This window comes from Macaca mulatta, chromosome 2 (assembly GCF_049350105.2).
Source record: "Macaca mulatta isolate MMU2019108-1 chromosome 2, T2T-MMU8v2.0, whole genome shotgun sequence".
Classification (NCBI taxonomy): domain Eukaryota; kingdom Metazoa; phylum Chordata; class Mammalia; order Primates; family Cercopithecidae; genus Macaca; species Macaca mulatta.
The window spans coordinates 190,929,804-190,955,515 of record NC_133407.1 but is presented as its reverse complement, the minus strand read 5'-3'; the positions used below and the strand labels follow the sequence as shown (position 1 = coordinate 190,955,515).

The 25,712-nt window shown below is 36.4% G+C and overlaps 1 protein-coding gene across 2 annotated transcripts; it reads left to right on the top strand.

Moving 5' to 3' along the window:
- The first annotated feature begins 18,360 nt into the window (after positions 1 to 18,360).
- Positions 18,361 to 18,699, top strand: LOC694520 (NADH dehydrogenase [ubiquinone] 1 alpha subcomplex subunit 5). Of its 2 annotated transcripts, XM_015128971.2 has the most exons (2): positions 18,361 to 18,418; positions 18,536 to 18,699. In XM_015128971.2, the coding sequence occupies exons 1-2, from the start codon at positions 18,361 to 18,363 to the stop codon at positions 18,697 to 18,699; spliced, it is 222 nt and encodes a 73-aa protein (XP_014984457.2). The 2 variants fall into 2 exon arrangements, with proteins under 2 accessions (XP_014984457.2, XP_001083200.2); XM_001083200.2 differs by having other exon boundaries at positions 18,361 to 18,699.
- The last annotated feature ends 7,013 nt before the right edge of the window (positions 18,700 to 25,712 follow it).

Below are 25,712 nucleotides of genomic sequence, written 5' to 3'. Positions count from 1 at the left end.
ATTGAGTACTTTATCACCACTAAATACTTTTTCACGCCATATTGTGGTTTGTATAGAAATCTTTCAAGTGAGCAGGGTAAATATTAATGTTCCCATTTTACAGACAGAGGGCAGGTAAGTAACATTTCACCACAAGGAAAAGCAGAGCCACTGGAGAAAGCTGGGCTTTTTTCACTCACAGTCCAGGCTGTTCAAATACTTGTGTCACTGCAGTAAAATTACTATCTGAAATATCTTATTAAGTCTCTCTCTCTCTCTCTTTCTCTCTCTCTCACACACACACACACACACCCTTAAGAAGCTATAAATGTAAACAGGTTAGAATGACTACTTAGTGTGTAATATTTACTGAGCATAAATTTAAGTGATGGCGCAGAGTAGTTCCGTGGACATAATAGTTCTGACTAAAATTCAGCATCCAATCTCCTTTTCAGAATATATGTCAGAGAAAGCTCTGGCTCTCAAAATAATGTTGGCATCAAACAAATAAACAAAAAATGATCACTCTGTTTAGATGATTTATTTTACGTAATAAAATCAGATTGACCAGAGCTCAATTAGCTTTAAGAAATTCTAGAATCTTGATTATAGTTGTTTAAAACTTGTGATGTTATTAGATTTGATTAATAAATAATAGATGATAATAGATATTATTTGACATCATATCTTATCTTGCTAGGCATTGCCACTTAATTTGTAGGGCAGAGAGAAATAACTGTCTTATAACAAGTACAATAACCAAGTTCTTGTTCTCTCCTTTTATAGAGGGGCTATCATTGGGTGGTACCTGCCAAGCCAGAGGCTATATTTTTTTAGCCTCTAGATGCTGACTAGCTGTTACACTAGTAGTGCTTAAGCCTTAATGTCCCTCACTGCCAAAGGCTCTTCCAAAGCCTTCTATCTCATTTTATATTAATAATTTGTATCTTTTTTACACCAGAAGGAAGCTCTAGCATTTTATAAACATCAGAACCTGCAGTATTTGAAAATTGCAGCCCCCTTTTACATCCAGATAAGGGTACATGACTAGTTCTCATCAAAGGATGACGAACAAAAGTGTGTTTCTAATTTTTAGCCTGGGCTTTTAAGAAATAAGTTGTGCTTCTCCATGCTGTTATTCTTTCTGTTGGATGGATACTAATGCCTAGGGCATTCATCAGCCTAAATGATTATATGGCACAGAGATTCACTACTCCACTGACAGTATGAACACTCTTTGTGAGCAAGAAGTAAATCTCTGTTCTTTTAAGCCTTTGAAATTTTGGGTTTACTTGTTACAGGAGTTTGTGTAACCCTAACTAACAGAGGTCATGATTTGAGTTGGGGCTGAAATTGCCATCCAAAGTTAAACAAACTGGATAAAAATCTATTCTATATCAAACTTGAAACAGACTGCTTCAAATATCCAAAACTTTTACAATAAATAAAACTGTTCTTTAATTATAAGGTGATGAATTTCATGATAAAGTTGAAGAACACAAAGAGACGCTTCCCTTTCCTTTTCATAACATGGGTGGCATGGAAGTGTTCCTGTCTACCGTAAGGAAGAGTGGATGTTTTTGAAATAAGGAAAGTAAGACACAATAAGATCCCCAAATATATTATAAAATGGAACACTAATAAAAATAACTTTTAAAATATTGTGAGCTGTAAGGCAAGGGCAATGGCCTTGGGGAAGGAGAGACCTGAGAGTGTACGTTGGTTTTATCTTTCACAAGCTGCTTATCCTTAGATGAGGTTCTTAATCCCTATACCTTTTACCATATCTGTAAAATGATGTCCTATTAGCATTTGCTTCTGTTATTAATATTGTTGTTGGTGGTGGTGACAGTGGTGGTGGTGTGTGTGTGTGTGTGCGTGTGTGTATGTGTGTGTGTGAGAGAGAATCATAGTAGCTTGCAATACAAGTCAGATAATTTTTCTCTTTAAATTCATAGAGTTTAAATATTATCTAAAAATTTATTTAGCTGTCATGTTACACTGTTAATAGAGAAAATAAAAATCATGGAATTGAGTTCTCTTAGCAGAGTCTGAAAATATGGAAATGAATGTTTTGTGAGCCAGACAACACACAAAATGACAACCTGACAGCCACTGGAGGTGCATAAAGAAATATTCCCATCTGGCTTTAAAATGAGAATAGTTATGATCAAAGGATAAACAGCTTGCATAAGAATACAGAGTAGGGATCAACTAATTTTGCTTTGTGAAGTACAAGAAGGAACTGCATAAAATTAGACGAAGAATCGGGGCAAGGATATGTCATTCAGATGAAATAAAATGCATATGGCACTGAGGCATGAATGCTTCCAATGGGTGTAGGGAAGCTTGAAAAGATCCAGGAACCAGAGCTTAAAGTAATTGTATTCAACCTCCATGAAAAGCTCTCTGATTGTAATGTGGCAGCTGGAATGGCTTTAGGAAGACTGTCAAAGGAATACAGGAAAGAGATAGGCAGTTTCTGAGCAGAACCAATCACACCACACACAAAAATAATCTGGGACCAGCAGTGCACAGTGTTCACTCCACCTGGAAAGCCCTTACTATTTCTCCTTCAAACTCTTCCTTCAATTGTTGTTCAAAGTTTACCCCCTGCAGGAAGCCTTCCTTGACTACAGAGATTGAGTTATGTAATCCTCATCTGGGCACCTATTGCCGCTGTGCTGCCTTTATTATAGCACTTCTCAAACTATGTGTGAAATGTTAAATTACTTCAATTCATTTGCTTACATGAGCATCCAATAGAGTCTGACAGTGTAGAGGTAGAGAACAAATCCGATAGGAGTCCGGAAATCTTAGAAATACGTGAAACTAAGATTTAAAAAATGAGAAATGGAAAATAATTTGGATTCAAAGCCATGGGGAGAGGAATCATGCAAGTGGAAACAGCACAAGAAAACACAGATGTTGGAAAGCAAAGGGCGAGTGCAGCACGTTTTTTGAGTTTAGTTTAATCATGAGGTAAGTGAGGGTGATGCACTGGAAGCCATTTGAGGAAATTGACTGAGGTCCTAGAGTTTAGAACTTCCAATTCTAGATAAAGATTTAAGATATTGATTCTAAGAAGAATAGCAACCTAAGATTTTTTTTGTTTTTAGAATCCAAATGACACAGCCGGAACTGTGCTTCTAACAATGACCGTCAGTTGTAGGTAGGATGAGAGGAGAGAAAACTCTTTGCAGCAGAGAATCTAGTTAAGGAACTCTGCTTTGGGCAAAACAGAGAAGTAATACTACTAAGCCAAGGCATTAAGAGATGTTTTACTCATTTTGGGGTTGGGGAGGGAGGATCACACTGTAAGGTGTACCAACGCATTGTTGGTATAAATAAATGCTACGTATAGCAGGGTAGATGAAAGACCAAATTGCATCTTAGAGGTATAACCTATGGAGTTGCCTCAGTCTTGTCATCTGCCAGTAAAAGGCAAACAAAGTCTACTTTGCCAAATACAGTGCTAACAATATGCATTGCCCGCCTCATTTGATATAGCAGAAAATGTAAACTATGAAATGTAGGTAGATATGAAGCTGGACTATATTAAAAACAGAAAGTGTAGAAATGTCCAATTCCTTGATTCTCTGCTTTTCTTCCCAAGTACTCTCTGCTCACCATGGATACTTATTAAAAAAGGAGTAAAGGAATCTCTTTCTTCTAGGTCAATAAAACTTTCACATATTTTCAAAATGCTCACTTAAGTAAGGAAGCCTACAATGGGTATTGGCAAATTGGGTTGGTAATTATTTGGATCTGAAATTTTTGGATTACAATGAAGCAATAAGGCACAAGCCAAGGGTGTGTTACTTCCAGATAACACACTCCTTGGAAAGTGCTGTGAGGCATAAGGGGTGAATTAGAGCCTCCAATGAGCTGGGAAATGTGTTATGTCTCTGTAGCACAACCCTCAGGTTGTATTAATACCACATACACGGCATTAGATGCACTCGTTGTTTATGGAGTGATTGTACCATGTAAAACATATGGTTAAAACATGTTCGCTCTTGTGGGCTGGCAATGGTTGCTGATTTGGAAACATCAGCCACAACATTCATTATCAACTAATAGGTGAACGGGCCGTGACGTCTGCACTCTGAGCATTGTGCGCCCTGGGAGGTGTGTGCTCTGGGCGCTGGAGACTAGCCCTTCATAACAATCCTTTTCATTTCAGTTGAGCTGTTTTAATGATTTCTTCCAGTTGGCACTTAAATATTTATGTAAATGAATGAAGTAAGGTAGTTCAAAACTGAATTTAAAATGCGGAGCTTTTTTTTTCTTTCTTTCTATATCATTTTGACTGATTTTCATAACTAGGCTGCCAGTTACTGGGTTCGCATTTGATTGACAGAAAGTGATTTCTAGTTCAGCCAACATCAAACACCTCAGCACTTCATCCTGGAAGATGTTTCGGTAGTTAAAGAGACCATGCCGGGCAAAGAACCCTTTAAAGCCAGCTCTTTCTTTCTCCTAGTGAGTACCACAGTGAGAAACACCAAGAGAAAAGAAAGACCTATCTTTAATCTGTTTTGCTGAGGGAAATCAAAGAGAGTGAATTAAAACCAAGAGTAGCTTCTTATGCTCATTGGAGAGCCTCTTTTTTTCTGCTCCATTTGATATAACAAATACGATCATCAAAGTAAGTCAAGCACAGGTCCAGAACCTGCTGCTCCTTGACCTCAGCTTCCTCCCTGCTTGCACAGCCTCCCTTGGAATTTCTTGTGATGTCAAATCACAAAGCTACATGAAGTGGCTAGACCCCAGGAGCAGAGAGGAAATTTTATTTTTAGATTCCTTTTCTGTGACTCTAGTAAAATAATATGAAGTTCTTTTATGGCTCTATCTAAGAGTTTTAATAAATCTGTTGCATTTCAAAGCATGAAAGGGTGATAACAAAAAAAATCTCTCCTGAGTGCTTCTAGCCACGAGGTCATCTTCAGAATATCTGTAGAGTCCCAGTGACATGGTGCCAACTGGTGTTCACTGCTGGAAGTTATAGGAAATTTCACCCCACCCAGGGGATATCTATCTCCAGATGTGTTACATAAAAACATTTCATACAATGGATATTTTTTTCATGGAAAATAATATACCTTATAATTTGGTGGTCTTACAGCGTTTAATATGATTGAAAGAAACGCTTTTTCACATGTTCCTCACAATTAAAATTTTTTATTGAACTCTTTGATGAACCCATTTTAGTTAAAATTAAATTTAGAAATGGTGATAATATAATCATCAACATCATCAAAATTTTTAGTAATACTAAAAAATGGTCCACACAGTAACAAACAGAAACACCTTTTCTTTTAAATTTTCTCATCCTTTGTTTTTTTTCATGCTGCTTAGATTTTATCTGTCAGGAAGACTCACATATATGCTTAGATTTTTTAATCAGACTGGCCAGAATGATGTATTTGGAAATAAGAGGCACAAATTGTGAGTGATATAAAAAACAGTCTGTTGGGAATGAAGTGGGTTTTAATCATATATTCATTTAGTCATTTAATAAATTATACTTATATGCCTACTCTACACCAGGTCCTCTTCTTGGAACCAAGAGTTCAGTGATGATTTTCTAAATGAATCCTTTATATTTTTATATAAATCGTTATATTTTTAAATAAAATATACAGTTTTTCGTAAACCTATCTAATAAATAAGTTTTGAATATTTAGCCTTATTTAGAAAATAAAAAGTACCTTAAAAGGATATAACTTTGTTGAGTGGATATTAATTACCAGGCTTTGTATTAGAAAATGCAGAGAATATCAACACCAGGCAACCATCTCTGCCCTCCACAAACATAGACTCCAATAGGAGGAATAAAGCAGTTAACTTCATACACGTAATATAATGAAAAATGTGCCTCGAAATGAAAGTAAAAATTGAGTGCAAGAAGATTCAGGAGGAGTCACATCAGACTCAAGAACACAGGAAGGCTTTGGACAATGGCAAAAGCTTAGAATGAGAGAAACCATGAGCACTTTTGCAGGAATAGTCCACTTTGTTGGAAGTAGGAGATGCGTGTTCATGAGCAAATTCACTTAGAAAGGCTACAGATGATCCCTTTGTGATATGACACAAAGGCCAGGTTAATTAGCTTATAGTACGCCGTTAGTTAATGGCCAGGAGTAGAAGCATTCTGAAAAAGCAAATGTCTTGATCAAAGTACTATTTTAAAAAATAAGTCTAGTAGATAAAATATTGGGACAGAAAGAAAATGAAGGCAGAGAGCACTAGCTGGGAAGTTCTTGTAATTATAATTCCAAAATTTCCTGTCTGAGTAATTGCCAGATCAGATTGTGGGAGAAGGAAAATGAGCATATGAAACACTCCTGACTTCCCCAAAGAGCCATATCAATGAGGATTCAATCTGGAAGGCTCATCACTTCTTCAGGGAAAAGAACAACAACAAGAAAATAAAGGGGGAAAATAAATGCAGAAACAAAAATAATATTTACTTGTAAGAGTGAGGAGAGGGTGAAGAGGAAGATAAGAAATTAGTGAGGATGAGAAGTGAGAGAGAAAAAAAAGTACTCCAGAATTTGTCAAAATCTCGGTAGTCGACATGTGATACCACTCCCTCCTTGAAATACCCCTTTTTTGGATTTTGTCTGTTTTATTGTCAGTATCTCTTAATCTTATCTCTTCCCACCCTTTCCTCCAATATATTATGTTGGGAATTCTTTTGTGCCTAAAAAAACATTTAAGTTACAGTTGTAATTTGTGCCATTTGATTCTGTAATCTTAGGTAGTTGGCATTGAACTCCAATTTTCCTACACACTATTCTTCAAACTAATGATTAGTTTTTAATTAATTTGTTTATTATTAAACAATGGAGTTAAGGGGACAAGTATCTCAATTTTTTTTCCAGTGACAGCCTTTCTTTCTGGCTCACATAATTATATCAGAGTAATATTAACTTTTGCCTTAACATTATTTTTCAATGACTCCTGTGCATTTTTTATAATTGTTATCCATGTCAACAAGGAAGAAAAAGTCTCCTCTATCATGATGCAACTCTGCAAAAGTAGGAGCACAGATGTCAATTAAAATCACAGTGCTAGCAATGAATCTTCAGTATTTTTATATACATATGGCCTTTCCCTTTCTAAGAGAAGCGTTGCAATTCTTTTAATCATTATATTCCACTCTAGGCAGTAAACCCAGATTGAACTGTTTTACTGACAAAATTGTACAGTTCACACAAAACGGATTTTCAAAGTGTCATTTCAACAAGCTGAATTCACCATTTTTAATACATCAGGACACCAGGGCTGTAACTCTCATGTTTAAGAATAAAGGCTACTCTCCAGTACAACTGTTCTTTATTTTAATTTCTGCCTGAGATGCTTTGTGAAACACAAGGTCATTTAAAATTAGGGATAAGGCATTTTTTCCATCATTTCCATTTCATCATATGCAATTTTTGATCACAATGTAGCTTGCGTAAAGCTGCAAATCCTCCAAATTATGGGGTTTGTTTCCAGCCTGCTGAGAGGGAAATTAGATATAGAACTTCTGTCTCCTGTTAATGTTAATGGGAATTGCATGTCTAATTCCCTTAGAAGCACAGAACAAATGTATGCTTATGAGTCAGCATTACTGGGTTTTCAGGGCCTTTACCCTTTAAAAGTGTCATTAGTTTGAATAATAGCCAATCCCTCTGGTTACTCCAAACACAGCCCCAGCTACTGTAGTTGGAATCTCTAATACTTCAGCTCTCACGAATAGCCTGAACTACTCTCAAATCTGAACACTCCCATATGTTAGCCACTTTTGTCCATTTGGAAAAAAAAATTCAAACTCCCAAATTATTCAGTTTCTATGTTTGTATCTTAAACTTTTATATTGTGAGGATAATACTTCTTAGGCAGTAAGATTATTTTTTAGGATTCATTTTTTAAAAGTGCTGTTTTTCATTTGACTCCTCAGAAACGTATTCACTTTTGCTGTGCATTTTCTCAGATTACACTATTAAAAATATTACTCCTTACAGGCAAAATTATTTAAAACAATTCTGTGCATTGTGCTGTGTTCCTGAAGTTTTTGTTCTCAGTAATTTTATAATGATATTCATTGCTGAGTAATTAATTATATTATATTACATCATAAGTAGAGACAGGCATCTTTTTGTAAAAGTAAGATGATGTCAATGAGGTTTTCAAAATCAAGAAGAATTTCAGAAACACCTCATTGGTATTTTTTCTTTTAATCAAAGATTCTATTTTTTTAATCTTGCTAAATGGAAATAATTGACGAATATTTAAAAAGAAAGAGCAATGATACGGAAACTTTACTAAGTGTTACGAATGTCACCATGAGCCAGCTCTTTCCTATAACTTTGTTACTCAAAGTGTGCCCTCACCCGGAAACATTTTAGAAATTCAAAATCTCCTTCCTGTCCCAGTCCTTTTGAATCTGCATATTCATATGCTTCATAGATGAATTTTCTACATACGGAGTTTGGAGAGCACTGCTGTCTAATACTTAAACAAACTCTAAGCATTCAGCATTAAGATGCTTTTGATACCAGAATTTTTTCATAATATTCCATCTTATATAGAAACCAGTGACTATTCCTTAAGTTGTAGATATTTACTTTTCCTGTTAGATTTTCTCCTTACAACTTAGAAAGAACTCTTATAAAGCAACCGAAGACTTGAAAGGTATATGTTCTGGAAATATAAATAAGCACATTTGTCTCACCAGATAATCATTTATTTATTTTATTGGTTCTTAAAGTAAAGACGCATGAGAATAACCATTGAGTTTATAAAATGCAGAGTCTCAGGATCCCATCCCCATTCCAATCCCCATCCCCATCCTCCACCATCCATCCCCCATCCCCAGCTGTCTCTGTGATATTAGTCTAGTTGGCATCTAGGAATCTGTATTTTTTAAAATCACCCCAGATGATGTGAGATTTCCCTTGATAACACTTTGAGACAAATGATCTAATTCTTAGTTTATATGCCAAATGTGTTCTTTTCATTCCTGAGCCGTATTCCGTAGCTCAAAGTTACCACAATTTTGCATTTTATAGTTCAGGCAAAAAATGTGGGTAAATAGTTAGAAATAACACCACTGAGCCTTGAAACTTTTCATTTATCTGTTAATAAAAATATCAAAGTCTCTATGTGACTAGGAGTAACTGTATAATATGATTTCAAAAAGATATAGCCAAATTTTTGTTTTCAAACATAGCTTATTGAGGGCATTAATTTTGCCATTTTTTTAAAATTTAAGGGGCATAATTTGAATATTTAAGAAATCATTATGCTGACTTTTAAAAGTGTGCCATCAGAATAAGGACGAAAATTAATATAATGTTTGAATGTTTGAATTCTTGAATAAATAACAGTTCAATGACTAAAGTTGAGTTGTCAATCTGTCTGTATAGGGCTTTTTTCAACCATTTCAGAGTTGAATATTTTAAAGATTTTATTTATTCAGAAATATTTACTGGAGATATGAAAATGAATATATCGTTCAGGGGAAGTCTACAGATAAGCACAAACATGCCAAAGTCCAATATTTCAAAGATAGTATAAATGAAAATGAGAAGATGAAGTAGTTTTCAGATGCATTTGAAGAGAAGTGAACATAGAAATAGGAAGAAAACAGGAAAACACATTTGAAATTAAATTAATTTCAGCCACAAAAATAAAAATAATCACCTTCCTCATATTTTGGGGATACTTAAAAAACATACTCATAGTTAACCCTTAAGCAAGAAAGAAAATAAGATTGAAACTAATGAATATTTGATATTGTGAAGAGTGCTGCAATGAACATACACATACATGTGTCTTTATAACAGAATGATTTATAGTCCTTTGGGTATATACCCAGTAATGGGATTGCTGAGTTGAGTGATATTTCTGTCTTTAGGTCTTTGAGGAATCGTCACACTGTCTTCCACAATGACTGAACTAATTTACTTTCCCACCAACAGTGTATAAACGTTCCTTTTTCTCCACAACCTCACCAGCATCTGTTATTTTTTGAGGCCATTATCTTTAGCAAACTAACACAGGAACAGAAAACCAAATACTGCTTGTTCTTATTTAGAAGTTGGAACTAAATGATGAGAACACATGGACGCATAGAGGGGAACAACACACACTGGGGCTTATTGGAGGGTGGATGGTGGGAGGAGGGAGAGGATCAGGAAAAATAACTCATAGGTACTAGGCTTAATATCTGGACGATGAAATATCTATAAAAAATGTCCATGACACAAGTCTACCTATGTAATAAACCTGCACTTGTACTGTTAAACTTAAAATAAATGTTTTAAAAAAGAAAATAATGAATACTTACTACAAAATGTCAATTAACATATCAGTCATCAAAGCCTGAGGATGCATTAAAAGGTGGCAAACCAAGGGTAACTATAGCCTTAAAGTACAAAAAGAACAGCTGAAAATATACATGACAAGTGTGTTAAATACAAGAAGCTAGAAACAAGTAGAATAAATTAAACTTAAATAAAAAAGAAATGAAGTTAAGAATAAAATAGATATCAAATATAATAAATAATATGGATGTGTTGTCATTTATTAAATATTATATTGAATATTGATATGTAGATATTTTATTTACAAGGCATAGTGAATAATGGTAAATTTCCCCAAGATTAATCAATTGTATAATAAGACAACAACAACAAAAAATTGAAGGCACCGAGGGAAGTTTCATGTTATGGAAGTCAATGGAAATGACTGTGATAAGAAAGAATAGTTGAGTAAATTAAGACCTAAGAATTTTCCACTTGACTGGGGCAAGGTCATCAGGTGACTTTAGAGACAACAATTTTAAGAAATTTTGTGTGTTGTAGGAGAAAATAAGGTTACTCTGTTTTAGGAATAAATCATATGTTAAGAGTCGAAGACAATAAAGATAGTGAAGTCAGTAAAGGTAGTAACGACAATGAAGATGGAGTATTCAGTACTTTTTGTTGTAAAGGGAAAGGAAGAGAGAGTGAGAAGCTGGTGGGGAACATGAGACAGAAGGAAGTTTTTCATATTTCGGCTGTGAGGGTTGAAGATGCCGGCACAAGGATAGTTGATTGGACAAACTCATGGGGCAGGTAGGAAGGGAATGGATGCAGAGAACAGGTGAGAGAAAGAGCCATAGAGGTTTTATTGCAAGAGGAACTAAGGGAGGCGCAGACACAGTTATAGTTGCAAGTTTGTCAGTTCTTTGCTAATAGATTTTACTTTGTTTTGAAGCAGAAAGCAAAGTTACAGGACAAAATAGAGTAGTTATACTCAGAGGTTTGAGTGAAAAAGGAACTTAGAATAATGACCTCGGAAAGTGAGGGAGTAAGCAGATCAGACAAAGATCACAGCATGGCCAGACATGAATGAATCTGAAGATCATGAAGCTATCATAGCCCTAATCTGCACAGTTAAATTTTTCTTTTCATCTCTACCCGGTAAGCTGGGTGAGGCTGAATTTATCAAGGGTTGAGATTTCCCAGATAGGTTTTGTCAGAAAGAGGAGTGAGAAAAGTTGTGGACACAGATAAAAGAATGGTTTAAAATTATGGACAATGGGATTTGAATTGGATGAACAAAGAAGCAGCTCATAAAAGGGATTAGTAGGTAGTGGGAAGTGGTGAAAGCCGTAGTTGAGCAAGTAGAAAAGTTAGAGACTAGAATGTCAAATGCATCAACCTCCTGGGCAGTAAGTAATTCATAATCATTGCAGGAGTTAGGGTGAGGAAATCTGGGAGCAAGTGCAAAGCAGCTGATAGCTGAAGGGGCCTGATGAGAAGTCATGTCAGTGCAAAGGAGGCAAAGGGTTTCTAGTTAACAGGGTGGAGAAATTTGAATCTGTCCATCTTAGTGCAAAGAGAGGAGGATGCGATGTCACTCTCCCTGCAGGGTAAGGCATGTGGAGAGTGAGCATTTTGTATTTGAGAAGGTGAAGTTATAGCCCTGGTGAAGAGCCAGGTTTTACTTAAGGTCAGTGGGCAGCAAGAATGTTCTGGGAGGAGGGTAAAGAACTAGGTAGTTTGTCCATCAGAGAATAGAAAGATTTCAAAGAGGTAGGAGTAAAATCAGAAGGTATAGCCCATTTGAAAGAAATAACAGAGTATGAGAACAAAGTTGAAAAGAGATTCCTGTGGAGATTTAATCACAAGCAGTGAACAAAATATCTACTCCGAGCCATGAATGATTAGACAGTCCAAAATACTGCCAAAGAACTAGTCTGGTAGAAGCCAAGAATTTGGGTAAATGATTTTTGAAGCATATGCTTACAATACATATATTTTGCAGTGACATCCCCACTCTTTTTTTTTTTTTTTTTTTTTTTTTTTTTTTTTTTTTTGAGACGGAGTCTCACGCTGTTGCCCAGGCTGGAGTGCAGTGGCGCGATCTCGGCTCACTGCAAGCTCCGCCTCCCGGGTTCCCGCCATTCTCCTGCCTCAGCCTCCTGAGTAGCTGGGACTACAGGCGCCCGCCACCGCGCCCGGCTAATTTTTTGTATTTTTAGTAGAGACGGGGTTTCACTGTGGTCTCGATCTCCTGACCTTGTGATCCGCCCGCCTCGGCCTCCCAAAGTGCTGGGATTACAGGCTTGAGCCACCGCGCCCGGCCATCCCCACTCTTTTCATGTGGAGGCTTTCTGTATTGATTTTCTGGAAACCAGAAATCAACTATTTCTGATGTGTGTTATCTTTTCTGTTACAAACGGCATCATTTTCTGAAGATGAGAGAGTGAACCACATAGAGTTAAAAATTTATGTAGTTTTAAAACCTGAGAGAGCAATAAAGCAATAGCAAGACTAAGGAGAGGGATAAGATATCAGAAAACTTCTTCATCCTGCTGTGGGTCTGACCTGGATTTTGCAGAGGATTTTGTTCCCTGGAGGATGGACAGCACTCAGGGTCAGATGAGAAGGAAGGGGAAGAACTGAGAATACTTAAATACGTGATCGAAGGTGTGATGGCAAGATGAGCTTTATGTGTACATACAGGTACATTGGTTAATGATTCTTGAGAGGTTGAGATATCAGGAGTCAGTAAGAAAGCACAACTGTGGAAGGTGATCTTGGGAGCAAGACATTTAGCTTTAGGAAGTATGATCTTATTTTATTTCACACCATTTCACCTATTACTTAATGAGTTTCAATGACTTGGTCCTTCTTTCAATTTCTCAATCAAGTCATGCTTCTTGCTCATAACCTTTGCACATGCCATTCCTTTAATCAAGAATATTCTTGCTTCTCATTATCTTGGACAATCCCTATTCATTCTTATGATCTCAGCTTAAGTGTAACTTCCAAGTTAGTCCTCCTATTACTTTTTAAATAGTGCTTGGCGTTTTCTTTACAGGAAATTTAATTATGTAATTATTTGCCTTAATCATACAATCAACATCCTTCTTAGTCACTTGTCCCTAAGCCCCATGTGGGCAGGGAACAAAGAAAGCTTTCTTTACTGCAAAGTTTTAGCACTTAAGGGAGCACCTGGCACAATGCTGAGTACTTTAAATGACTGATTAAGTGAATCAGCACAAAAATGCCAAGTGTTTTTAAATGTACAATTATAAAAATTTAGCACTACGAAAACCTTATGTGAATCAAGTGTAAATTATTTATTACTGTACAAAGATTTCTATTAAATAAAAAGATTTTAAGAAATGAACATTTATCTCCGATGAAACCACGTTCTCTCAGTCAAATTAAGCTAGTTTACTATTGGATAAAACAGCAAGGATACCAGAATTACTTCTCTTACCACAGAAAGTGAAATAAGTTCTGTGTGAAACTAAGATTTGTGTTTGCGTTTTATATAATTAAAGATATGTTTGTCAATATAGGTGGTTCTAAGGGGGTGTTCCTCAAACTAGGTAGAACGGTGGTTCTTTTCAAGGAGTGGAGGGATGAACGCCCATTGTATAGACTCTTTCAAAGGATCTCTACAAACTCAATCAAGTCTGCAACAGAAGAGGAAAGATTTTTTAAAATAAAATCAAATGTGTATCTTAAAGGTTTTTCTTTGATAAACTATGAAAGGAAAATAGGCCACATAAGACATCTAAATACAAGAAGAAAGACACATAAAAAATCCCTAAAATATTATGCTTGTATAAGTAGGAATTATTTTAATAAGCCCATTAACTGATGGCATGTACAGCTCTTTTTCTTCCAACTAAAAGGCATTAGAAAAAAAAAAAGTCAGTTTGAAAATGGACTGTTTGGCTTACTGAAGGAGTAAAGGCTACATAGACTTCTAATTAGAGAAGTCGTTTCAGTAATGTTAGGTGTGATTTTTTTTTTTTTTTTCAAATCAGCCATATAAACAAAACATAAATAGTGCAACTTTAGGATAAAAATAAGGAATAATAAGAATTCAAGTAATTGCAGGTTAGTTGTGACCTTAGACAACTAAATTCATTGATTTCAATCCTTGGGCAAGGGATTATAGAAAAGAATACCCATGAAAGCTTCCTTCCAAACACCTGGCCAGTCACAAGGGGTTAGGAAAAAATCAGAGCAGTTCTGTTTTGTTTTAGTCTTTTTAAAAACAAAATCTTACAAAGTTCATCATAGACTTAGAAGAGGATATTTACAAACTAAGACTGTATTACTGAATAATTGAAAATGTTATAGAATGTACTTAATTGCTTTAAAAAATAACATTTACTGTTCTTTGACTACAGCATTATATATGGTTATTGTAAAAAGCTAGTAAAATAAAGAGAACAAAGAAATAAAAAACACGTGATAAAAATAATTTAATTGAACATGAAAATAACTATTTGTAACTAATGCCACCTTTTACCATTGCAGTCTCCTAATATTAATGTTCAGAACAGAGGAAATGAGGTAGAAGGGCTAAATCAAACTTTGGGATGACACATCAGACATGGGAAAAATAATTACATGACTCAGCACAACAGTAAAATCCTCAAATTCTTTCTTGTTGCCTACTACAATTACAGACAACTATGGGTATAACTGGAAAAAAACACCACAAGTGTTATGGTTTGAATGTGTCCTCTCCAAAATTTAACTATTATCAATATGATAGTATTAAGAAGTGGGGCCTTTGAGAGATGAGTAGGCCATTAGGGATCCCCCCTCCTTAATGGGACAAAGGCCTTTCTAACAGAGGCATCACTCCAGCTTTCTAACTTATATTTCTCCCTTCTGCCATGTGAGGACACAGCAAGAAGGCCCTTACCAGACACCAGATGCAGGTGCCTTATGTTGGAGTTCCGAACCTCCAGAATCCTAAGAAAATAAATGTATCTTCTTTATAAATTACCCAGTCTTAGGCATTCTGCTATAGCAGCACAAACAGACTGAGATAGGAACTGATATCAAAGAAGTAGAATATTGCCACACAAATACTTAAAAATGTGGAAGTTGCTTGGGAACTGGGTAATAGGTAGAGACTGTGTAATAGGTAGCAATTGAAGTGAACGGTGGAAAAAGCATGCATTGCCAAGAACAATAAGGATGAACATGGTAAGGGCTCAGAAGGAGAGAGCTGTAGGAAAAGCTGAATATTCCTAGAGATTACTTAAGTGATTGTGAACAGAATGTTAGTAGAAATATGGATATGAGGTCTTAGATGGAAATAAGGAATATTGTATTGGAAACTAGGAGAAAGGTCATCCTTGTTAGAAAGTGACAAGGAACTTATATCAATTATACCCATATCTCAGGACTTTGTGGAAGGTAGCATTTAATTGTCATGAACTAAGATATTTGGCAGAAAAATTTTCTGAGCAGCAAAGTATCAGGATCATGCTTGTCTTTCCTTAATGGGGTATTCTAAAACAAGAGAAAAGAGAAACAGTTTAAAGATAGATTTTATAATTAAGAGGAAAACAGAATGTAATGTTGTCAAACTCTCAGCCTAGCCATGTAAAGGAAAAAAAAAAAAAAAACAAAAAGGCATTTCGGGGAGAAAGTCAAGGGTGTGGCCAGGAGACCATTTGCCAACAAGATTACTGTGAATAGAAGGAATCCACGTGTTAATTTTCAGGACAATGACCCCAAAGACATTTCAGAGATCTTTTGGGGCTGTCTCACCCATTACAGGACCAGAGTGTTAGACTCCAGAGAACAGAATGGTTTCCAGGGAGAGGCCCAGGGCACACGAGGAACCTCTATGCTCACTGCCCAGAGTCTTCTCAAACCTTTGCTCTCTGCCTTCTGGTGTAGTGCTTCTTAGCTTCCCTGGTAATAGCTCAAGTGGACTCAGGTGCAGCTTGAACCTCCACTCCAGAGGGCATAAGCTATTAACTTTGGCAAAGTCCATGTGGCACTAACTATACAGGCTTGCAGAATGCAAATGCTGTGAGGGCATGACTACCTCCACCTAGTTTGCCCTGTAGCAAGTCTCTGCCTGGGCTCTGAGGCTGTCCATTTTAGACAGCTCTGTCCCTTGCTACAGGGATAGAGTCATCACAAAGAGCCTCACTAAGGCAATGCAGAGTACAGCTGTGGGGGCAGGGCTGCCCCTGAGATTCCAGAACTGTAGGGCTAACAGCCTACAGATACCAGCAGCTTGTTTTTTTCAGTCTTATATCTGTTTCTTCAATTTTTCTTTGAAGAAATGCCTGTTGTCCACACTTGTTCAGGGTGATACAGTTTCTGTCATCAGATCCAGGTTTTGACATAGGGCCTAAGATAATAAATCATTTCAATTTACTCAAATTTCCATGTCAGCCCCAATAATTGCTTCAGGAATTAGTCATATGAGCCAGTTTAGGCCAATAGGGATCAGACTGGGATGTTTTATGGATATAGTTGGAAAATCATGTTCTTTTCTGTTGAACTTGAACCAAGTAGACAAAAATCTAGAATTCTGTGGAGCTACCACAAAAAGAGAGTATACTTTATTGAAAGTGAAGCCAACATAGATCATAACAGAGTTGAGCTCCTAGATCTTAACTTTTATGCATCTAACTCTACCCATGGACTTTATAATTACACAATCCAATTCATTCTTTTCTTTTCCCCTCTTAGTTAAAATTAGATTTTCAGTTACTTTTAACCAAAATAGCTCCAGTGATCTTTTAGCTTATATGATCTTTTAGCTAATAAAATTTCAGCTCTATATGGAGGGAAAAAACAAATTATAAAAATATATTTACAAAAACCTAAAGAACTATAAAGATAATCACACTTCTTCACATGTACCTATTCTTTCACACACAAATTTATAAGATCCACTTGCCTTATAGATGAATTACTTCTATTCTTTAAGTAATGGATTATCCCTATGAATTAACTTGGCCTACAGCAGTGCCATTCCATATGGTAGCCACTAGCCCCATGTGGATAGGGCACTTGCAACGTGTCTGGTCTGAATTGAGATGAACTGCAAGCATATAGAACATACTGGATTTTGCAGACATGAAAAAAAGGAATATATTTTTAATACTTTTATATTGATTACAGATTGAAATGTTAACATTTAGACAGGTTGAGTAAATAAAATACGTTATTTAATTTTATGTCTCTTTTTACCTTTTAAAATATGACTAATGAAAAAATTTACCTTATGCGTGTGGCTCACATTTGTGGTGTGCATTATATTTATACCAGACAGCATTCGTCTAGAGTATATAAATGAAATTTAAAACTTCATTAATTACATGTTTTTTTTATATGAATGTTCTGTGTTCTGATGCAATTGTGCAAATGTGTGTCACCTTAGTATATAAACTTTGAAAATATTTAAAATAAACAAGCAGACATGCACTGCCTTTGTGAATATAGGGCACTATCTTGTGTGTATTGTGCCTAACAGCAGTTTGAAAATATTGACAAAAATGGACTTATCATTATGGAAACAAATTTCTTTCTTTCTTTTTCCTTTCTCTCTCTTTCTTTCTTTTTTCTTTCTTTCTCTTTCTTTCTTTCTTTCTTTCTTTCTTTCTTTCTTTCTTTCTTTCTTTCTCTCTCTCTCCTTTCTTTCTTTCTCTCTCTCTCCTTTCTTTCTTTTTCTTTCTTTCTCTTTCTTTTTTTCTGCCTTTCTTTCTTTCTTTCTTTCTTTCTTTCTTTCTTTCTTTCTTTCTTTCCTTCTTTCTTTCTCTTTCTCTCTCTTTCTTTCTTCCTCTTTCAAATTTTACTAATACCTAAAAAAAAAATGGTTTTATTTTATCCCATATTTTATTGCTTAATTCTTTAGCTATCCTATTTTTCTCTATAGTAACGTTTTGATTATAATTTATAGTTGAATGTTTTCTTAAATTGTAACATTTAATCATTTATTAAGATTACTTAGTATTATGTTATAATTATTCAAGTTTTTAAAGAGTAGTTTATCATGATGTAATTTGAGAGGTGTTGGACTGATTATCAAACTTCGTATACATTTTTGGCTGTCATGGCGAGTGTGCTGAAGACCACTGGAATTGCGGTATGCAAGAGTCCACATGAGAGGCTAAGAATATTCTACACAAATATTCGTGATGTTCTTGAACAAATCCCTAAAAATGCAGCATATAGAAAGTATACAGAACAGATTACTAATGAGAAGCTGGCTATGGTCAAAGTGGAATCAGATGTTCAAAAATTAGAAGATCAACTTGAAGGTGGCCAAATAAAAGAGATAATTCTCCTGGGTAAAAATGAACTAAGTCTGGCAAGACAAATGATGCAGTGGAAAACATGGAAGCCATTAGTGGAAGAGCCTCCTGCCCATCAGTGGAAATGGCCGGTATAATTACTGAATGACTTTGGTGGGTTGATGGGAAATTGATGTAATTTAAATATTCTGTTATATTAAGAGTGTACCCATATTACTGACATTTTACAATCAAGAAAAGTGATATAGAAAATGTTTAGGAGACGGTTAAAATTAGTGATTATGGTAATATGGTCTTGTGAATGAATTTTTGATTTGTAAATATTCACACAAATTATTTCAAAGATGATATTTCTTTGAACAGAGGGGTCATGGGAAGATTTTAAAATTAATTTTAAAAATTCTGAAAGATCTTCAATGTAGAGGCTATAATCAAAAAGTAAAGTTTTTTGGTAGTATGTTCAATGCTTCATTTAATTTTTAAAATTACCTTGAAGAAGAAAAGGTCCTTAATTATTATTGTCAAAAAAATTATAGATCACTATTTCAATATTTTCAAATGTGATAAAATAGCCCAAGTGGCTGTTGATAAAATTTGAAATTATGGTTAACCTCCTTGACAGTGATCTTACATATGTAAAGTAAAATTTAAATATATAATTATATACTGATTGTAAAATTAATAATAAATGTCATTTTATTATAGTCATTATTAGAATTATACCATTTACTCTGTTTTTATATTGTCTTAACTTTATTACATTTTGTTGTTACTATATTGTACTTGAAAACTATCAAATTATAATACATTGTACAGTTGAAGAAATTGATTTGGTGCTTATAAAAAAGATTTCCCATTGCATAGAGGTAGCTGGAAAAAATTTCCTTTTGTTGCATTTATGGAAATCACTTTTCTAGCCTGTGGCCTTTAATTTTCTTAATCAACCCAATTACATAAGGATGGAGGCAGAATTTTTGTAATAGAGACATTAAGAGTTTCTGAAGTATATCTGGCATATGAATAGACTTATGTTTAAAACATCATAGTCATATGACTATAAAGTGGAATATGGCAACACAATAATAGTGAGGTACTTTAATACTTCAATACTCCACTGATAGCACTAGACAGGTCATCAAGACAGCAAGTCAACAAAGAAACAATGAACTTAAACTACATCCTACAACAGATGGACTTAACAAATATTTACAGAACATTCTATCTAACAACTGCATAAAATACATTCTATTAATCAGCATATGGAACATTCTCCAAGATAGACCACATGACCATAGGCCATAAAACAAGTCTCAACAAATTTAAGAAAATCTAAATTATAAGCAAGCACTCTCTCAAACTACAATGGAATAAAATTGGAAATCAATTCCAAAAGGACCCTAAAAACCATCCAAATACATGGAAATTAAATAACCTACTCCTGAATAATCATTGGGTCAACAATAAAATCAAGATGGAAATTTAAAAATTCTTTGAACTGAATGAAAATAGTGATACAACCTATCAAAATCCCTGGGATACAGCAAAGGTGGTGCTAAGAGGAAAAGTCATAGCATTAAATGACTACATCAAAAAGTCTGAAAGAGCACAAATAGACAATCTCAGGTCACACTCTAAGGAGCTAGAGAAACAAAGATCAGTTCAACCGAAACCCATAAGAAGAAAAGAAATATCCAAGATCAGAGCAGAACTATTATAAATACAATCAACACAAAAAAATAGATTTTTATTGGGGGGGTGTGTCCAAGATGGCCTAATAGGAACAGCTCCAGCCTCCAGCTCCCAGCATGAGCGACACAGAAGATGGGTGATTTCTGCATTTTCAACTGAGGTACCGGGTTCATCTCACTGGGTGGTGTGGGACAGTTGGCGCTGGTCCGCGAGTGCAGCCCGATCAGCGAGAGCTGAAGCAGGGAAAGGCATCACCTCGCCTGGGAAGCACAAGGGGAAAGCGAATTCCTTTACCTAGCCAAAGGAAATTGAGACACACAACACCTGGAAAATCGGGTAACCCCCACCCTAATACTGCACCTTACCAAGGGTCTTAGCAAATGGTACACCAGGAGATTATATCCCATACCTGGCCCAGAGGGTCCCACGCCCATGGAGCCTCCCTCATTGCTAGCACAGCAGTCTGAGATCTAACTGCAAGGCGGCAGCAAGGCTGGGGGAGGGGCGCCCGTCATTGCTGAGGCTTAAGTGGGTAAAAAAAGCCCCCCAGAAGCTCGAATTGGGTGGAGCCCACCATAGCTCAAGGAGGCTGGCCTGCCTCTGTAGACTCCTCCTCTGGGGATGGGTCATAGCTAAACAAAAAGCAGCAGAAACCTCGGCAGAGGTAAATGCCCCTGTCTGACAGCTTTGAGAGAGCAGTGGATCTCCCAGCATGGAGGCTGAGATCTGAGAATGGACAGACTGCCTGCTCAAGTGGGTCCCTGACCCCTGAGTAGCCTAACCGGGAGACATCCCCTACTAGGTGCAGACTGACGCCTCACACCTCACACGGCAGGGTACACCCCGAGACGAAGCTTCCAGAAAAAGAATCAGACAGCAACACTCGCTGTTCAGCAATATTCTAACTTCTGCCGCCTCTGCTGCTGATACCCAGGCAAACAGGGTCTGGAGTGGACCTCAAGAAAACTCCAACAGACCTATAGCTGAGGGTCCTGACTGTTAGAAAGAAAACTAACAAACAGAAAGGACACCCACACCAAAACCCCATCAGTACATCACCATCATGAAAGACCAAAGGCAGATAAAACCACAAAGATGGGGAAAAAGCAGGGCAGAAAAGCTGGAAATTCAAAAAATAAGAGCGCATCTCCCCCTGTAAAGGAACGCAGCTCATCGCCAGCAACGGATCAAAGCTTGACGGAGAATGACTTTGACGAGATGAGAGAAGAAGGCTTCAGTCCATCAAACTTCTCAGAGCTAAAGGAGGAACTATGTAACCAGCGCAAATAAACTAAAAACCTTGAAAAAAGATTTGATGAATGGCTAACTAGAATAACTAATGTAGAGAAGTCCTTAAAAGAACTGATAGAGATGAAAACCATAACACGAGAAATACGTGACAAATGCACAAGCTTCAGTAACAGACTTGATAAACTGGAAGAAAGATTATCAGCGATTGAAGATCAAATGAATGAAATGAAGCAAGAAGAGAAGTGTAGAGAAAAAAGAGTAAAAAGAAATGAACAACGCCTCCAAGAAATATGGGATTATGTGAAAAGATCAAATCTATGTCCGATTGGTGTGCCTGAAAGTGATGGGGAAAATGGAACCAAGTTGGAAAACACTGCAGGATATCATCCAGGAGAACTTCCCCAACCTAGTAAGGCAGGCCAACATTCAAATTCAGGAAATACAGAGAATGTCACAAAGATACTCCTCGAGAAGAGCAACTCCAAGACACATAATTGTCAGATTCACCAAAGTTGAAATGAAGGAAAAAATGTTAAGGGCAGCCAGAGAGAAAGGTGGGGTTACACATAAAGGGAAGCCCATCAGATTAACAGCAGATGTCTCAGCAGAAACTCTCCAAGCCAGAAGAGAGTGGGGGCCAATATTCAACATTCTTAAAGAAAAGAATTTTCAACCCAGAATTTCATATCCAGCCAAACTAAGTTTCATAAGTAAAGGAGAAATAAAATCCTTTACAGACAAGCAAATGCTTAGCGACTTTGTCACCACCGGGTCTGCCCTACAAGAGATCCTGAAGAAAGTACTAAACATGGAAAGGAACTACAGGTAACAGCCATTGCAAAACCATGTCAAAATGTAAAGTCCATCGATGCTAGGAAGAAACTGCATCAACTAACGAGCAAAATAACCAGCCAATATTATAATGACAGATTCAAGTTCACACCTAACAATATTAACCTTAAATATAAATGGACTAAATGGACCAATTAAAAGACACAGACTGGCAAATTGGATAAAGAGTCAAGACCCATCAGTTTTCTGTATTCAGGAGATCCATCTCACATGCAGAGACACACGTAGGCTCAAAATAAAGGGATGGAGGAAGATTTACCAAGGAAATGGAAAACAAAAGAAAGCAGGGGTTGCAATCCTAGTCTCTGATAAAACAGACTTTAAACCATCAAAGATCAAAAGAGACAAAGAAGGCCATTATATAATGGTAAAGGGATCAATTCAACAGGAAGAGCTAACTATCCTAAATATATATGGACCCAACACAGGAGCACCCAGATTCATAAAGTAAGTCCTTAGAGACTTACAAAGAGACTTAGACTCCCATACAATAATAATGGGAGACTTCAACACCCCACTGTCAACATTAGACAGATCAACGAGACAGAAAGTTAACAAGGATATCCAGGAATTGAACTCAACTCTGCACCAAGTGGACCTAATAGACATCTACAGAACTCTCCACCTCAAATCAACAGAATATACATTCTTCTCAGCACCACATCACACTTATTCCAAAACTGACCACATAATTAGAAGTAAAGTACTCCTCAGCAAATGTAAAAGAACAGAAATTATAACAAACTGTCTTTCAGACCACAGTGCAATCAAACTAGAACTCAGGACTAAGAAACTCAATCAAAACTGCTCAACTACATGGAAACTGAACAACCTGCTCCTGAATGACTACTGGGTACAAAAGGAAATGAAGGCAGAAATAAAGATGTTCTTTGAAACCAATGAGAACAAAGATACAACATACCAGAATCTCTGGGACACATTTAAAGCAGTGTGTAGAGGGAAATTTATAGCACTAAATGCCCACAAGAGAAAGCAGGAAAGATCTAAAATTGACACTCTAACATCGCAATTAAAAGAACTAGAGAAGTCAGAGCAAACACATTCAAAGGCTAGCAGAAGGCAAGAAATAACTAAGATCAGAGCAGAACTGAAGGAGATAGAGACACAAAAAACCCTCCAAAAAATCAGTGAATCCAGGAGCCGGTTTTTTGAAAAGATCAACAAAATTGATAGACCGCTAGCAAGACTAATAAAGAAGAAAAGAGACAAGAATCAAATAGACACAATAAAAAATGATAAAGGGGATATCACCACTGATCCCACAGAAATGCAAACTATCATCAGAGAATACTATAAACACCTCTATGCAAATAAACTAGAAAACCTAGAAGAAATGGATAATTTCCTGGACACTTATACTCTCCCAAGATTAAACCCGGAAGAAGCTGAATCCCTGAATAGACCAATAGCAGGCTCTGAAGTTGAGGCAATAATTAATAGCCTACCAACCAAAAAAAGTCCAGGACCAGACAGATTCACAGCCGAATTCTACCAGAGGTACAAGGAGGAGTTGGTACCATTCCTTCTGAATCTATTCCAATCAATAGAAAAAGAGGGAATCCTCCCTAACTCATATGAGGCCAACGTCATCCTGATACCAAAGCCTGACAGAGATCCAACAAAAAAAGAGATTTTTAGACCAATATCCCTGATGAACATCGATGCAAAAATCCTCAATAAAATACTGGCAAACCAAATCCAGCAGCACATCAAAAAGCTTATCCACCATGATCAAGTGGGCTTCATCCCTGGGATGCAAGGCTGGTTCAACATACGCAAATCAATAAACGTAATCCAGCATATAAACAGAACCAAAGACAAAAACCACATGATTATCTCAATAGATGCAGAAAAGGCCTTTGACGAAATTCAACAGCCCTTCATGCTAAAAACTCTTAATAAATTCGGTATTGATGGAATGTATCTCAAAATAATAAGAGCTATTTATGACAAACCCACAGCCAATATCATACTGAATGGGCAAAAACTGGAAGCATTCCCTTTGAGAACTAGCACAAGACAGGGATGCCCTCTCTCACCACTCCTATTCAATATAGTGTTGGAAGTTCTGGCTAAGGCAATCAGGCAAGAGAAAGAAATAAAGGGTATTCAGTTATGAAAAGAAGAAGTCAAATTGTCCCTGTTTGCAGATGACATGATTGTGTGTTTAGAAAACCCATTGTCTCAACCCAAAATCTCCTTAAGCTGATAAGCAACTTCAGCAAAGTCTCAGGATACGAAATCAATGTACAAAAATCACAAGCATTCTTATACACCAGTAACAAACAGAGAATCAAATCATGAGTGAATTTCCATTCACAATTGCTTCAAATAGAGTAAAATACCTAGGAATCCAACTTACAAGGGATGTGAAGGACCTCTTCAAGGAGAACTAGAAACCACTGCTCAGTGAAATAAAAGAGGACACAAACAAATGGAAGAACACAGCATGCTCATGGATAGGAAGAATCAATATTGTGAAAATGGCCATACTGCCCAAGGTAATTTATAGATTCAATGCCATCCCCATTAAGCTACCTATGACTTTCTTCACAGAATTGGAAAAATTGCTTTAAAGTTCATATGGAAGCAGAAAAGACCCCACATTGCCAAGACAATCCTAAGCCAAAAGAGCAAAGCTGGAGGCATCACGTTACCTGACTTCAAACTATACTACAAGGCTACAGTAACCAAAACAGCATGGTACTGGTACCAAAACAAATATATAGACCAGTGAAACAGAACAGAGTCCTCAGAAATAATACCACACATCTACAGTCATCTAATCTTTGACAATCCTGAAAAAAACAAGAAATGGGAAAGGATTCCCTATTTAATAAATGGTGCTGAGAAAATTGGCTAGCCATGAGTAGAAAGCTGAAACTGCATCTTTTCCTGACTTTTATATGACAATTAATTCAAGATGGATTAGAGACTTAAAAGTTAGACCTAAAACCATAAAAAAACCCTAGATGAAAACCTGGGCAATACCATTCAGGACATAGGCATGGGCAAGAACTTCATGTCTAAAACACCAAAAGCAATGACAACAAAAACCAAAATTGACAAATGGGATCTAATTAAACTAAAGAACTTCTGCACAGCAAAAGAAACTACCATCAGAGTGAACAGGCAACCTACAGAATGGGAGAAAATTTTTGCAATCTACTCATCTGACAAAGGACTAATATCCAGAACCTATAAAGAACTCAAACAAATTTACAAGAAAAAAACAAACAACCCCATCAAAAAGTGGGCAAAGGATATGAACAGACACTTCTCAAAAGAGGACACTCATACAGCCAACAGATACATGAAAAAATGCTCATCATCACTC